The 16,514-nt window shown below is 44.5% G+C and overlaps 1 protein-coding gene across 17 annotated transcripts in view; it reads left to right on the top strand.

The window, feature by feature from the left end:
- The window catches only part of syne1b (spectrin repeat containing, nuclear envelope 1b), a 504,374-nt gene that overhangs the window by 357,447 nt on the left and 130,413 nt on the right, over window positions 1-16,514 (top strand). For 16 of the 17 annotated variants that reach the window (XM_063056272.1, XM_063056279.1, XM_063056269.1 and 13 more), the window contains 10 exons: window positions 834-1,007; window positions 1,977-2,168; window positions 5,227-5,361; window positions 5,953-6,077; window positions 9,412-9,562; window positions 10,217-10,357; window positions 10,448-10,603; window positions 12,326-12,535; window positions 14,721-14,822; window positions 15,570-15,689. In XM_063056272.1, coding sequence (XP_062912342.1) covers window positions 834-1,007; window positions 1,977-2,168; window positions 5,227-5,361; window positions 5,953-6,077; window positions 9,412-9,562; window positions 10,217-10,357; window positions 10,448-10,603; window positions 12,326-12,535; window positions 14,721-14,822; window positions 15,570-15,689 — 1,506 coding nt within the window. The remainder of the gene's footprint in view (window positions 1-833; window positions 1,008-1,976; window positions 2,169-5,226; window positions 5,362-5,952; window positions 6,078-9,411; window positions 9,563-10,216; window positions 10,358-10,447; window positions 10,604-12,325; window positions 12,536-14,720; window positions 14,823-15,569; window positions 15,690-16,514) is intronic. The other variant, XM_063056270.1, reaches the window with a different exon arrangement.

A 16,514-nucleotide genomic window follows, 5' to 3' on the forward strand; every position in this document is an offset into this window, starting at 1 on the left:
ACCCTTCATGAATAAATTAGAAGAAATGTTCTGTTATGTAGACAGGGACAGCCTGCTTGTCTTAGGAGTAGCACAGGAAAGAATAATTAAGGCTGTGTCGAAGGTAAGAATGCATAGGAATGGATGGTTAAAAGTGGTTAAATGTTTACAGGGATGATGGTGCAAGACAAAAGTGGTCGTCAGAGGCTTGGGTAAAGGAACTAGAAGAAATGGGTCACATGAATGGTTAAGTGCAGTGGAGTCATGAGCAGCAGCTGCTGAGTGAGAAATAAATGGAAATATACTTTATTAATCTCAAGGGGAATTACTGTGTCACGGTAGCATTACAAGTGCACAGATATACAAATATTAGAAGAGAAGTAAGAAATAATAATAAAAAATAAGTTGCCTCAAATAGTCTGATAGGAGGAGTCTTCACTTCCCTGGCTATAGGTTGACTCATCATTGAGCCTAATGGCCGTGGGTAAGAATGGCCTCATACAACGCTCTGTGGAGCAGCACGGTTGTCTTAGTCTTTTACTAAAAGTGCTCCTCTGTAAAGCCAAGGTGGTTGTGGCCATAATGGCCTTAGTGGCTATGGTTTAGGGCAGTTGAGCGTAATGTTGAGACTGGCAAGATGAGGTTCCTCAAGATTATCTTCAGCATCAATGTTACCATGGAGGGAGAAGTGAGAATAGGACAGTGAAATCAAGTGGAAATTACTGTAAACTCTGTTTGGGGCAGCCTGTCAGCTCTGGTAGTGGGAACTTGAAGACAGAATGGAGGGGCTAGTAAAAGTAGCCGTAAACCAGCAAGATTGGTGGTAATAAAAAGGATCTTCTCTGCTGCTTTAGGAGAGGTTGAATGACCAGGTGGAAGAACAGCGGCAGATACAAGCCCTTCAAACATATCACGGTGAGGCCGATGAGCTGAACGGCTGGCTGCTGACCACAAAGGCCGCTTTGAACTCTGCACTGGAAGTCTCTGGAGAGCAGATGGACATGGAGGAGCAACTTATTGACTGTCAGGTATTGGCTTAAACTCGAGCTCCAAATAATAGAGAATCACTTTCCTGTCGTGTCTAGAGCTTTAACTGGGTCGTCTTTGCCACAGCTGCTGCAAAAGAAAAATGGCTTGGGTTTTATTTAACCCTCAATCACAAAAGAAAAGTGAATGATAAGCAGAGAAAAATATTTTTGAAGTATTGTCACAATTCTAATGAGAAATGTGGTAGCATCACCAAAGATCTGTACTGCTTTTCTCTGAAAAGTGACATGCATTCGTTTAGGTTTACACCTAAGGAGAATTGTGGCCTCAGTTCTCATGTAATCCCTCTGCATGACAGGATTCACTTAGATTTTGTACATCCTCACACCCATTGGCTAAGAAGAGGTACTTAAAGTTGCAAGGCAACGTTACCACCTGAGACCTGTGTCTGCATATATGAGCTTGGCTGGATATTTTGCACAATTGAGTTTATAATTGATGAGCAGTTACTGTGGATATTTTCTCCGTTGCTGGAATTGGCCAAGAAGAATTACCCATTGCAGTCACAATGAACTTTCCCCCGTTAGGTTAATCCAAGAAGGAAAGGACCGCATAAATATTTGCTTGCGATGTCTTGAATTGCTGATGACCAATGAAGTACTATTTAGAGGTGTAGTTACTTTGTAGAGTAGGGAATGCAGCAAGCACTTTGTGCGGATTGGGCCCTCACAATATAGGACGTGATGCCAACTAAGTTCTCTGGTTTGAGTATAGGATGAATGTTGGCCAAGGCAGCCAGTCAATAAGTGATGCACCTGTTCTACCGCAGTAGGATGCCACCACATCACAAGAATGTGTAAGGCTGATTCTAAGACATGTATCAGATCAGCTGTGAAGTATAATGATTATTGGACCTCGGGAAGTTGGCAGGGGGCGGGGGTGGATGTGATTGTTGGTTTCTTGTCCATGAGAAAATAGATGGAGTTGCTGCTCTTGCCCATCTGCTGCAGAACATCCTGATGGAGATTGAGCGTAAAGTGGCCTCTGTTTCCGAGCTCTCAGTGAACAGCGAGAATCTGCTCCTGGAAGGGAAGCCCCAGACCCGAGAGCAAGCTGAGCATCTGACTGAGAAACTCCAGAATCTGAAGGGAAGCTTGGTGGAGTTGCAGAAGATGTTGCAGGACAGAAGGATCAGTATCAAAGTAAGGCTGTTACTACCATACCCACATTCCTGTTCAGTGCAGTATAGTAGTAATTTAATTTAATTCTCTGATTTAATTTTTCTGTTGTAGATAACTCACATTATTTTAAGGACTGATTGCATTCATTATAATCCTGGTGTTTCCATAAACATGTCTTGCTTTAGTTTGGAGTCCTGCCCAGATTGGTGTATGGGCAGGGAGTGTACAGAACAGGAAGTGTATGCCAAATGCATAATTGTTAGAAACAGTGACACAATGAAAGTCTTGAGTTAACCATGTGCAAAACATTACTTGCAACGCAGTTGGTGATGGTACAAAGTTCGGTACTGATGTAAGATGGACTGTGATGTAAATTCTAAATAATTAATTGTGTATTTGAATACTAGCTTTCAGTTTGCAACTAATAATGATGTCATAAAGTAGCAGTGTAAATCAATAGGATGTTAAATTGCTAAACTTGGTCAAATTCATAGCTTTTTGAATGGATGTGCAAGGATGAGAGATATCCATGACGGGACCCTGTTATGTTTGATCTATTATTTCATTAAATGTACTTAGTAATTTTTATATTTCCCCCTTTTTTTTTAGCCCCTTGACCCAGAACAGCTGTTCTGCTCCCAACTCCCCCAAAAATTTGGTGGTGTATGATCATGTTTTGGACCTGCAGTAATAATCCAAAGGAAGTGAATTTGGATCAATAGAGACGTTAAATTTTGTCTTAAACATTTAGAAGTCAGAGCACGAAGGATGTGAGCAGGAGATGGTCTCGTGATCTCTTGAGGCTATTCCACCAATTCAATAAAATCTGGCTGATATTTAGCCTCAACTGCTATTTCCTGCCCAAAGCCCAAAATCCTCAATTTCCTGAACGTCTGGTAGTATGCAACATGCCCAGACAAGGTACATTAAGGACCACCCGTTCTGGGCATGTTGTAGCTTTCAAGGCTCAGTGTTAAGTTCTCCAGCTTAGGATAACTCGCTCTTTCTTTTTGTACTACAGACCCGGCCATCATTTCTGCTATCATCAGTTTGACTAGGATTTTTTTTCTATATAATCTGACTTGCTGGACATGTCGACAAAGAAGCTTGATCTTATAACTTCACCTTAGGTCATCTGGTACCGGAGTTATCTCCCTTTCTTTTACCGTCTCTGTTTCTGAAAAACAGTTTTTTTCCCGAATTTGAGGAAGGGCTCCGGATCTGAAGAATTAATTGTTTCTTTCTCCACAGATGCTGCCCGATCGGCTAGTATTTCTAGCATTTTCCGTCTTCAGATTTCCAGCATCTTTTTTAAAAAATTTGCTGACTGTCTTTCTTGTACAAGGAAGTGGTATCAAACCATGAGGCTATTAAATTCTTGTTTTGAAGCCTAATCAATTAATTTATTAGTGAAAGTAGTATATGCTTCGGCCTCCGTGACTCTAGCTGTGCTCTGGGATTTTGATCAATTTAGCTAAGAATTTTTATTTGTGAATCATATGCTTTTTTTCCCACAGTAGAGCCCAAAAAACAGAAAATTGTAAAGCATGAAAAGCTAAAAATTCAAAAGCTGTAATTTCAGAAGTTATCTGAACCATCTCTTGCAGCTATTAGAGCCAGTAGTCCTTTTGGATAAGTCTGTATTGGCTTTGCATAACACGATGGAGCAATTTTTTCCCATTCCTCCTTGCAAAATTGCTCAAGCTGTGCCAGGTTAATTGGGAAGCAATGGTGGACAGCAATCTTGAGTTCTTGTCAGTGATGTTCGATTGGGTTAAGGTCAGGACTCTTAACTGGGCCACTCAAGGACATCAATTTTCTTCATTTGAAGCCACTCCTTGGTTGTTCTGGCAGTGTGCTTTGGGCTGTTGTACTGCTGAAAGACGAACTTCCTCCCCCGTTTAAGCTTTCTGGCAGAGGCTAGCAGGTTTTTATCCAGGATCACTCTGTATTTAGCAGCATTCATCTTTCAATTAATCCTGACCAGATTTCCAGACCCTGCTGCTGAAAAGCATTCCCATAGCATGTTGCTACCTCCACTGTACTTTACAGTAGGAATGTGCAGTATTAGATTTATGCAACATGTACTGCTTAGTATTAGGCCAAAAAGTTCCGCTTTAGTCTTGCATAACCACAAGACCTCCTTCCACAGCTTTACATTATCTTCTAAGTGACGCTTTGCAAAGTCTTTACAGGCAAGGATATGTTCTTTTTTTAAGCTAGTGCTTCTTCCTTGCCAATTTTCCATAAATACCCTTTTAGTGCAAGGCCTTAGAGATTGTGCAGCCATGAACTTCATCTCCAGTTGCAGACACTGACTTCGCAGCTCACTCAGAGTGACTGTTGGCATCTCAGTAGTCTCACTTACAAACACCATTCTCTTCTGGTGACGAAGTTTCGAGGTAGCCTTTCCTAGGCAGTGTGGCTGTGGTTTCATATTCTTTCCACTTTTTCACAGTGCATACTGCACTGAACTCTGAGTTACGTTCAGTGCCTTTGAGATGGTCTTGTGCCCTTCCCCAGATTTGTGCTTCTCTATTATCATTTCCCTGACTTATCTTGAATGCTCTTTTGTCTTCATTTGGTTCGGCCTGTTGAAAATCTGCCATACTTTTGGACTTTACGGGGGGGGGGGGGAGAGGGTGTTGGTATTTATTCTTATGAATTCATTAAAAATAGGCGATTGTTCAATTTTCTGCATCAACAAATATGGATGAGTGGTAAGGTGATTGTCCCTGAAGAAAGTTAGCGTAGTAATTACAAAGGGATTTTCAATTTTAACTTTTAGTAAACTGTTGACGGGGTTTGGAATTTTTCTTTTGATTTGACATGATGCACAATGTTTTGTAGATCAGCTCAAAAATCCTCCTTCAATATATTTAAAATTTTGAAAATCGGACAGTAAAATGTGGAAATAGTTGGGGCCGAATACTTTTTCAAGACACTGGACTTTCAAGATGAATTTTCAAAAATCCTTGAATCAAAAACTGTAATGCTTTTATACCAAGAAGAAGAGAGGTGATTAGGAATGTATGGATGTAATCCCATAGAGTAACCATGAGTTTATCTTCTAATAAAGGATGGTGTGGTGCAGGAGAGGGAGAACATGGAAGCAGACTCTCCATTCCACGCAAGTCCTAATTTCCAAGACTGGCTGGTCCAGGCTCGGGCCACACGCTACCAAAACCAGCAGAACAGTCTCCAGAGACAGAAGGCAAGTGGTTCCTTGGGGATAAATTGACATCTGAAACTTGGATGCTAGCACTAAGAGCTTACTTTTATATTAAAGGGAAAAATATTGATAGGAAAAGTTTTGAGGGATACGGGCCAAATACAGGCATATTGGATGGCTGTGGATGGGCATCTTGGTTGGCCCAGTTAAGTTGGACTGAAGTGCCTTTTTCCGTGCTTTATTACACTGAGTCCATGCTTCTATCTTCTGGAAGAGGATTTATAATGTCTTTCAAAAATTTGGAAAGCTTTTTTTTAGTGAATCTAACAAGAAGATTCAAATCAGAATTATTGCTGAGTAAAATGAAAGTTAGAAGAAATATTTTCTCCCAGGGTTTATCAGAAGTGAAATAGTTTTCCAAGGTAAATGAGACGCCATCGCGATCACATTTTGCTGATGGCAATCGCGTGCGTGACTGTGGAAAGTCGTTTTGTCATGTAGTCTTGAGTGGACCTGGTGTCCAGACTGGGTGTGGACTCTACTGACAAAATGATAGCTGGTCAGTTCCTCTTGTGTGTGCTGTTTGCTCGTGTATCATTAGAGTTCTGGCTGACTATGTGAATCTGTCCATAGGAGCTGGAACAGCAGCTAGCAGAGCAGAAGAATCTGCTGCGGTCAGTCGCGAGCAGTGGAGAGAAGATCCTGACGCAGCAGACCAGTGTGGAAGTTCTGAGTGAGGAGCAGAGGTCACAGGCCAGGTGAGCACCCACGTTTCTGCGTCATCCTTGTTCTTCATCTAAAATTGGTGAAGCAGAGACAGGTAATTTGAAGCAAAACTATCTCCCAGCTCCCAAACCTCGGACTCAACTTCTCCCTTTGACTTCCTAACCAACAGACCACATCAGTAAGGATGGCCATGAGAACCTCCCACAATTACTATCAACACTGGTGCCCTCAGCTTCTCCCATACTCTTCCCTATGCACGACCAGATTCTGCTCTGTCTTTGCCTACCATGGTGGGCCGTATCTCAGATAATAAGAGTTGGAGTACCGGAAGGAGATGGAAAGCTTCATAACAGGTTGTCTTGACAACAACCTTTCCTTCAATATTGGCAAAACGAAAGAGCTGCGTATTGACTTCAGGAAGAGGGCCAGTACACATGCTCCCGTTTATATCAAGTGTTGAGGTCAATAGAAATGAGTTTTCAGTTCCTATGAGTGAACATCACCAGTAGACATCACAGAGGTGCACAGCTAAGAAAGTTCACCAGCACCTCTACTTCCTCAGGAGGTGAAAGAAGTCTCGCACTTCCTTATTGACCCTTACCAATTTTTAGTAATGCACTATAGAAATCATATTATCTAGATTCATCATGGCTTGGTATAGCTAATGCTCTGCCACTGACTGCAAACAACTGCAGAGTTGTGGACACACTCAGTGCATCACAGGAACCAGCCTCCCCTCCGTTTACTCTGTCTACACGCCTCACTGCCTCAGTATATCAACCAGCTAACTCAAAGGTCCCACTCAACCTCGACATTCTCTTTATGAAAGTAATAAAGGAATTTACCTATTTAATTGTCACATATACAGTTAAAAACTTGCACACTGTCCATACGGATCAATTCATTACAGTGGTACCTTGAGGTGTACAAGGTAAAGTGATTTGAGGATGAAGTGTTAACAGACAGGAAGGAACAAGGTTACAGTGATGTAAACTGTAAGGTAAACCATATTGTACTACAGAAATATTCAACAGTATTATAACAACAGGAGACTCTTTGTCTGTTTTAAACCTGCTAGGATCAACAGTGAAAGATGAAGCTGTGTTCCAGTAGGTCCCCTTTCCTGACTTTTTGAGCTCCAACTTTGTGGTGGTTTGAGATCTGTTTACACTGAAATTCTGGAGGCTTAATTTACTTGACAATCTGTTGAAAAGTACCCAATAGACTCCAACTCAGAATACTAACAAAAATGACTACACGGGAGACTGCAGATATTCAAATCACACCCCTCCCCCTCCCCTCTTCACTATCATTGCTGATGTAGGGTCGACAGTTCCATTCCTCCATAGATGCTGCTCAACCCACTGAGTTCCTCCAGCAGTTTGTTTTTTTTACTTTGCTGAATGTAAGTGGCTCCTTGTTACCACTTGGTGAAAATCACAGTCTCAAGCCATCCCAAATCATCCTGCAGTCAAAGGTTGATTTTAATATCAAAGTATGTGCGCAGAATACACCTCTGAAATTCGTCTTCTCCAGATAGCCACGAAATATCGAAAAACCATGGAAGACATTGAAAGAAAAGACATTAACCCCCTCCTTCTGCACGAAAAAGTAAAAGAACCAAAATTCGCAAACCCCAACTACTCTCTTGCACAAAAACTAACAGATTGCTCACCCCGGCACGGCAGCTATAACTTTGAATCCCTAACTTCCAAGCCCTTCCCTTGCCCAGAAAAAAGTTCATATTGCCCACCTGCCAATCGGTAACAGGAAAAAAAAAAGGAAAAACTGAAGGAGACCGATATAAACTAAAGTCCATACTAATAATCACGAATGTCCCAGAACTTTGAAAATGCCCTCCGTCAGCATAGAGGGGAGTGACAGCTGAAACTGGGTCTTTCAGTTGGGAGAGACCGCTGGCCTATGGCCATCATCCTCTGTCATGCTGCCTCCCGATCTCTGGCCTGACGCAGTCTCCCACTGGAGGCCACCAGTGGAGTATAGAAATCATAGCAGACACAATTTGCTACATATAACGGTAGCATAACCAGGAACACAACGGACCAGGTCATCTAGTTTAATGAGGTTACTCACTGGATAAGCATCTCCGAGAAGCCTTGAATCCACCATAATGGTAAAAAAAATCACACTAAAGATGGTAGAATCTGAAATCAGATCATGAATGCTGGAAGAACTCATCCTGTCAGGCAGTGCTTGTGGAAAGAGAAATCCATCAATGTTTCAGATAAGAGACTGTTCCTCAGAACTGAGGGTTTGAGGGTGGAGTGGAGTGTTTACAGTTCTCAAAGCAGAGCTGTGGGTGGGGCCGTTGTTAGACCATTGAGCTGGTGAGTCACACAAACTGGCATTTGTCTCCACTGCAGTGAGTTACCTGATCTGGGCTGGGGGAGCCCTTAGTTGGTTATATCAAATGGAAAGTACCCAGCAAGTAGTTGGCCTCTGTGGAATGAGAAACAGTGTTAGTATTTTGGGTCTGAAACTCTTTGCCAGGACTGAGAAAGAATTTTCTCTTACTTTCTGTATGTATTAGGACTGACCATCAGTAACTTCTGGTTCTACTTTTCTATCTCCACTAGTGAGGCCCCACTTGTCCTGATGCTGACAATATGTAACAAACAAAGAAACATGATATGCTTCTATCTATCATGTAATCTCACTTGGTTTCACTCCATATATGATATTTCCTTTGTTCTACCCTTGACTCTCTCCCTCTCTCCCAACACCTTGTCTGCAACTGAAACCAAACTTGTAATCCCCTCTTTCTCAACGCTGACAAAATGACTTGGACATGACATGGTATCTTACATGGTATTTCTCTTTCCGTAGATCCTGCCTAACCTGAGTGTTTCCTGCATTTTCTGCTTTTATTTCAGATTTCCAGCCATTTTTATTTGATTTTGAAATGGCCCATCCTTCCCCATAATCAGATGATTTTCTGAGCAACCAAGTTCACCGTCTTTTGCTGAATGAGAAGATGGCACCTTGATTTTTGTGGGTTGGCTCTAACTTGTGCCTTGTTAGAGTGGTATAGTTAGAGCAGTATAATTGTCTTATGAGAGTCACTAGAACTCTACCCAAGCTCACTTCCTAAACCCCACAAGTTAAATCTGGGGAGAACCTGCTGAGGGGGTCAGTGAGGTTCAGTGCCAGTGGCCAATGTACTACCAGCTCCCAGGAGCAAAGAGTACGAGGATCTAGACCTGTAAGGAGTTGACGTGTTAATCACCTCAGGAGAGAGATGGGTCAAGTATTGACAGTAATCGGATATTTTTCTAACATCGAGGTCTGCTGCGGAATGAGGAAATGATGCCATTGACTTTGCTTTTTGTCCCCCCACTTTCTCAGTGAGACTGCTCAGCTTGAACCGTTATCGCAGGAGCTTGGTTTTGACGGAGAGAAGGCATTTATGTTGCAGCAGTTGAGAATGAAATGGCAGAATCTCCAAAAGGAAATCAGCAATAAACAGAAGATGTTCAAAAATGCACTGGAGCACCAGGTAACCTTTGGAGTGTCCAACCTGCATCTCTACAGTGCGAGAGTTTACAAATGAATGAAATTGTACGTCTGGAGCACCTTTCACAGTGCCAGGATATTCCACTTTGCTGCGTGGAAGTCCCATTGTTGAAAGGTGCAGAACACTGCAGCTGGTTTAAACAGAGCAAGCTCCCAGACAGCAGTAATCAGTGATCATAATCGATTAATCTGTTTTAGTGATGCTGGTTGAGAGTTAATGATGGGCCAAGTTACTCTTCTGCTGTGGGTAATTCTTTGAATCCAGAGGAAGGGATGGTCAGATCCTTGAATGCAGAACTTTTCCAGAAGTTACCCCTTGGACTCAGTAGTGCACTGAGTGGCTCCACTTGATTAACGGGGCAGAGCTGGAACCTTCTGATTCAGGGTGGAGTGTTGTCCGCTGAGATTACTGAACCCTGTCCCCAGAGATTGGTGGGTGTGCTGTCATCTTCTACCAGAAGGGCGTCATTATTAACAACCAAAGACCCCTTTCTGTAAATACTTTGGTATGGATGTATCAATGTATTAGTAATGTCTGGTAATTGTACTAACTGATGGAATGCCATTGCTCCACTCCAGTCTGTGCCTAACACTTACTTGAGAATAATTATTGTCTGTTTCCTTCCTGTAATGTTAGCAGGTCTACGGTTTGGCCAGTGGAGTATCGAGTGGTATGGCTTTATTTAAAGGGGAATCTCAGACTTTGGAGAAATCCCTGCAGGCAGCCAAATCTCTCTTGACTGACCTGAGTGAAGCTTTCAGAGATATTCCTACGCAGGTAAGTACCAGCTCTCTTTCTCATCTTTTGTTGGAAAGGATTTTTTGATCAATGCACCAAGTCACTGTTACCGTCCATCTCTGTATGAAGGGTAAAGATACTGAGGAACAGAGCCTGTCCCTGGAGCAAAAGTTGTTTGATGGTGTGTCCGCTGCCTGCCACTGGCTAGACTGTGTTGAAGATCACATATTTGTCAATGTGAATTTTGTTCTGGAAAAACTAGAAGCGCACTTGAATCACGAAGAGGTAAGAAAATTATCAATGTGACTGATATTATGTTTATGGAATAGATTTTGTCGTGGTGTGTCAATGGGAATTTTGTAGAGGTGAGCAGGACAGTGGTTTCCCCTTTGTACAGATGTTAAAGAGATAAAAAAATAAAGAATGAGAGCAGATAAACAACACTAGGAACAGACCTCCCAGCCCTTATAGTGATCAGGGAAAGCTAACGGGTCTGATTTAACATCGCCCCCAATTTCTGCCTCCCCACCCCTAGGCATTATTGTCCATTACAGCATGGGCATAGTGCAGTCTTCTACAGGAAGCCCAGCTCCCAGCATGTCGGCCTAGCCCATTGCGGCATGGGCAGAGTGCAGTCTTCTACAGGAAGCCCAGCTCCCAGCACCTCAGCCTAGCCCGTTGCAGCATGGGCATAGTGCATGCTTCCACAGGAAGCCTGGCTCCCAGCACCTCGACCTAGCCCGTTGCGGCATGGGCAGAGTGCAGTCTTTCACAGGAAGCCCAGCTCCCAGCACATTGGCCTAGCCCGTTGCAGCATGGGCATAGTGCAGTCTTTCACAGGAAGCCCAGCTCCTAGCACCTCGGCCTAGCCCGTTGCAGCATGGGCATAGTGCAGTCTTTCACAGGAAGCCCAGCTCCTAGCACCTCGGCCTAGCCCGTTGCAGCATGGGCATAGTGCAGTCTTTCACAGGAAGCCCAGCTCCCAGCATGTCGGCCTAGCCCATTGCGGCATGGGCAGAGTGCAGTCTTTCACAGGAAGCCCAGCTCCCAGCACATTGGCCTAGCCCGTTGCAGCATGGGCATAGTGCAGTCTTTCACAGGAAGCCCAGCTCCCAGCATGTCGGCCTAGCCCATTGCGGCATGGGCAGAGTGCAGTCTTTCACAGGAAGCCCAGCTCCCAGCAGGTCGGCCTAGCCCATTGCGGCATGGGCAGAGTGCAGTCTTTCACAGGAAACCCAGCTCCCAGCATGTCGGCCTAGCCCATTGCGGCATGGGCAGAGTGCAGTCTTTCACAGGAAGCCTGGCTCCCAGCACCTCGGCCTAGCCCGTTGCAGCTGTCTCAATGCTAGCAGCTGGCCGCAATCGAGCAACAGCTGTAACAGCAGTGAGGCCCTGCCCCCTGGACATGGCTATTCAATATTTGTGAATGCCTTTCAGGAAAGGGTGTCTAAATTCATTTTTCTTTGTATGTATAAAATTAGAAAGCCTTTACCCCTTTCTCTGGGAGCCGATGTCTTCTCTCGATTTTTCGTTTCTATATAACAACTCAGAAGGAGAACATGGGGCTTGCTGGTTCAATGCTGTCTCCAGAGCAGTGATTTTATTAATCTCATTCCCCTTTGATCCTTTCTGTCAGATTTACAGTAGTCATTAACCTACTATCGCGTCTTTGGGATGTGGGAGGAAGCCCATGTAGTCACAGGGTGAACCTGCATACTCCACACAGGCAGAATCAGAGGTCAGGATTGAAGTCAGTTTGCTGTTGCTAAAGGGCAGCTGCTTTCACTGCTGTGACAGGCGTGGGTTAGAGTTAACTTGGAGTAAGGTCCCGGGCAGACCTTTGGGAAAGCTGTGGATATTCACGTTGTCCCTTTGGATTCTACGTGGTGTCCCGAAGAGTGCTACAGGTGGAAAATGGGACTGTAGCCAGTACTTGAAATGAAGATGTCTGCAGGTGAGGACCAGCAATAGCATTTGTGGAGGGCATTATTCTCTTTTGTTGCCTAGGGCCTTGCGACAGATATTGAGGATGTGATTGAAGAAGTAAACGGGAAGAAGGATGAGTTCTTCCATGTTCTTCCTGAGACTAAAAAGAACCAGGATGTTATTGAGGAAACGACGAGGTGCCTGCAGGAAAGACTCTGCATGTTGGGATTAACCCTGAAGCAGCGGTGTGAGAAGATCAGAGACAGACTGCAGCAGCTGATGGAGTACCAGGTAAGTGGAGGTCTGCATCTGGGGTTGCTTCAGTGTTTCTGAACTACGCTACAGGACCCAAGATGGTGTAGTTCCCTGCTTGTGGTGTACATCCCTATTCCTGAGTCTAAGGAGGATCTGCACATTTCCTCAATTGCTCAAAAGCTGTATATATTTTTATAGCTTGTGAATTTGAATCTATTGTGTATAGCTCAGCAGTACAGCTTGGAGCAAGTTAAAAAAGTTAATTTGAAGTGAAGACTTATTATCATTGACAAATGTCATGAAATTTGTCTCGTGGCAGCAGTACAGTGCAAGACCTAAACAATTACTGTAAGTTACAATAAGTGAGTTTGGAAGCACTGTGAGATGAATCTTGAAAGAATGGAAATGTGGCATTGATAAGGGTTCCTGTGAGGGAAATGTCAGAAATGGTGAATTTGAGAGGGGTCAGAAGTTAGTAACGAAGTCGATGAGTTGCACAAGTGCTGGAGGTCGCAGCAATGCAGTCATCGATGTGGCAGAGAAAGAGTCGTCAAATGTTGTCCGACTAGGTTTGGAGCGTGGACTATTCCCACGTAACCAATCTATCGCCTTCCTTACTAATCGTATTGCAAAATCTGCAGTCTTTGTCTCCATAATCCATTGTTTCTTCTCCCACACCTCCTTTCTCCCCACTTGCATCATCCTCTTGCTTCACCTGGTTCTGCCTATCACTTTCCAGCTCCTGTTTCATCCCTCCTCCTCACTGCTTATACTGACCATCTCCCCTTTACGCTTCAGTGTGATGCAGAGTCTGCACCCAGCACACGGACTACCCGTCTGCCTCCACAGGCGCTGCCTGACCATCTCCCCTTTACGCTTTGCCGTGATGCAGAGTCTGCACCCAGCACACGGACTATCCTTCTGTCTCCACAGGAGCTGCCTGAGCATCTCCCCTTTACGCTTCAGTGTGATGCAGAGTCTGCACCCAGCACACGGACTATCCTTCTCCCTCCACAGGCGCTGCCTGAGCATCTCCCCTTTACGCTTCAGTGTGATGCAGAGTCTGCACCCAGCACACGGACTATCCTTCTGTCTCCACAGGCGCTGCCTGACCATCTCCCCTTTACGCTTCAGTGTGATGCAGAGTCTGCACCCAGCACACGGACTATCCTTCTGTCTCCACAGGCGCTGCCTGACCATCTCCCCTTTACGCTTCAGTGTGATGCAGAGTCTGCACCCAGCACACGGACTATCCTTCTGTCTCCACAGGCGCTGCCTGACCATCTCCCCTTTACGCTTCAGTGTGATGCAGAGTCTGCACCCAGCACACGGACTATCCTTCTGTCTCCACAGGCGCTGCCTGACCATCTCCCCTTTACGCTTCAGTGTGATGCAGAGTCTGCACCCAGCACACGGACTACCCGTCTGCCTCCACAGGCACTGCCTGACCATTTCCCCGTTACGCTTTGCCGTGATGCAGAGTCTGCACCCAGCACACGGACTATCCTTCTGTCTCCACAGGAGCTGCCTGACCATCTCCCCTTTACGCTTCAGTGTGATGCAGAGTCTGCACCCAGCACACGGACTACCCTTCTCCCTCCACAGGCGCTGCCTGACCATCTCCCCTTTACGCTTCAGTGTGATGCAGAGTCTGCACCCAGCACACGGACTATCCTTCTGTCTCCACAGGCGCTGCCTGACCTGCTGAGTTCCTCCAGCACATTTTTGTTCTCTCTCCCGATCCGAGCATCTGCAGTCTCGTGTTTCTGTCTTGTACGATTCTGTTTTAGATGGTACTGGTTGAGATGAGTATGTAGGAGAGACAAAACTGCCTAGAATTGCACCATTGGACCTCTTGCCTCCCCCTGGAGATGTTGAAGGGGTTTAGGTGAGTAACTAACCAGGAAAGCAACGCAGTGAACTGTTTCCTGGGATAATCTCTGGAATTGGGCACAACCTTGGTTCAGAGAAGGGAATATTGTTAACTGAGCTGTAACCTACAAGTGGCTATGTCAATATGACCTGAGTTTGTGTTCAGGCTGGTGCTGTGTGGAATGTCTGCAATGCAAGAAGCTGCAGTGCCTACATTTATCAGCTTGTTGCTCCTTTCAGTAGTTATGCAGTGGACTATTTGATGCCTGGCATTGCTGTGAACCTTGTAACTTGTGAATCTGTTGTCCTGTTCCTTTCAAAATCTGACTGTGTTTTGTTTTGCTGACAGACTGAGTTGAAGCTGCTGGTCACCTCCATGGCTGACAGTAAATATGTGGTTCTACAGAAGCTGACGGAGGCTATGGAGCATCCTGTTACTGAGCAACTGCAGGTGAAATAAGCCTTTGCTGCACTTTGCTGTTTAGGGCAAGCTTCATTCATTTCCAGTTCAGGCAGTGAAATAGATCTGCAGGACGAATGTAGTGGGAACAAATGAAACTTGTAGAGAATTGAAGTATTCCTGGCTTTGCTGCAAAGGAGACCCTTCTGCCACTATATTTGTGTTGACCCTGTTCAATTGATCCTTTTCACTGTTCTTTGATCATTGCCTAGGTTTTGTGTCCTTGCATGTTACAATCGAACCTACTTCATTAGCCTTTCATAGGCAGTTCATTAAAGATCATAACAGAACATTAATTGAGTATTGGTCTTGTCAGATAAGCTATTCAAGTTACCTATTTAGTCATCAAGTATTCTGAGTACAGATACTCTCCAGTGTACGAATGCCTGACGCGTGTACAGTCCATACATGTGAGTGAGCATTTTGGAGTCTGCCAGGGTGGATTTTCTGGCTGCAGTGGGATTGTGGGCATCTCCTGCTGTATGTGAATTCTGCAGCCACATTTCAGATTTGCAAGCTATTCAGGTTACAGTTCAAACAAAACATGTCACAACCTTGGGAGGACTTGTTATATCAATCCAGGTCGCAAAGGTTCAGCCATACAGATTGGACCAACTTCCTCTCATTGTTCAGGTAAAAGTAAAAAGTGTGAAATGAGGTCCCTGTTTTCAAAACACATGCGCGCGCGCACACACACCCACCCCAGTCTGAATTAAAGTCTGTACTTTTTGTTTGCAGGCTGTTTTGCAAGCAGAAGATGATGTAAGGGAATTTGAGATGCGAATCAGCCGCTTAAAAGAGCAATTGGAGGAACTGCAGCCAGATCCCACAAAACTGCTGGATCTTTCTAAAGTGCAGGTCTGGAGTAGTGAACGGAGGAGACATAATGCGGAAAGCTCCCAGCTGAGTTTATCCCAGCTGTTGAACTTGGACAGTGTCGAATTCAGTGATGATATCTCTTCATTACTGAAACCGGAAAAGGATATGTTTGATTTCAGCCTATACTGAATCCATTCAGCTTTAAAAACCTGTCCAAACTGTTTCCACTTAAACTCAATGTGAGAAGGGTGTGTGCATGTAACAGTGTATATGTGTTGGTCATGAAAAATTTGGTTATGGATACTAGGCTTGTGTGGGGATTGACCTGTATGTTTGGGTGGTACATGCTGAGCTGTGCATCTTGGTTGTAGATGTATGGTGTCTGCATTTGTAATGTGAGACTGGCTGATGAAAAGCATTAATGTTGAATTTGGAATCAGAGCTGGTAAAGAGTGAGTTTCTGGAATGTTTATGTCAGAATTAGGGGTTGGGTAAACCTCTAATGCTGTTTCTGCTTGCGAACTCCTAGATAAAGAGCTGTTATGCAGAGATACAGCATGGTAATGAGCTCTTCCGGCCCGAAGAGCCTGTGATCCCCAATTACATGCATGTGACCAATTAACCTACTAACCCATACATCTTTAGAATGTGGGAGGAATTCGGAGCACTCGGAGGAAACTTGGAACGTCACTGGGAAAACACACAAGCTCCTTACAGACAACGACAGGAATTGAACCCAGTTTGTTGGTGCTGTAGTAGCATTATGCTAACCGCTAATCTCTGCGGGTCCAGAACTGCAATGGGATTAGAGGCAGGAGGGAGCCTGCCAGGCACCAATGTTTGGTAAATAACTGGTGGCTGCCT

The sequence above is a fragment of the Mobula hypostoma genome, chromosome 8 (assembly GCF_963921235.1).
Source record: "Mobula hypostoma chromosome 8, sMobHyp1.1, whole genome shotgun sequence".
Lineage (NCBI taxonomy): Eukaryota > Metazoa > Chordata > Chondrichthyes > Myliobatiformes > Myliobatidae > Mobula > Mobula hypostoma.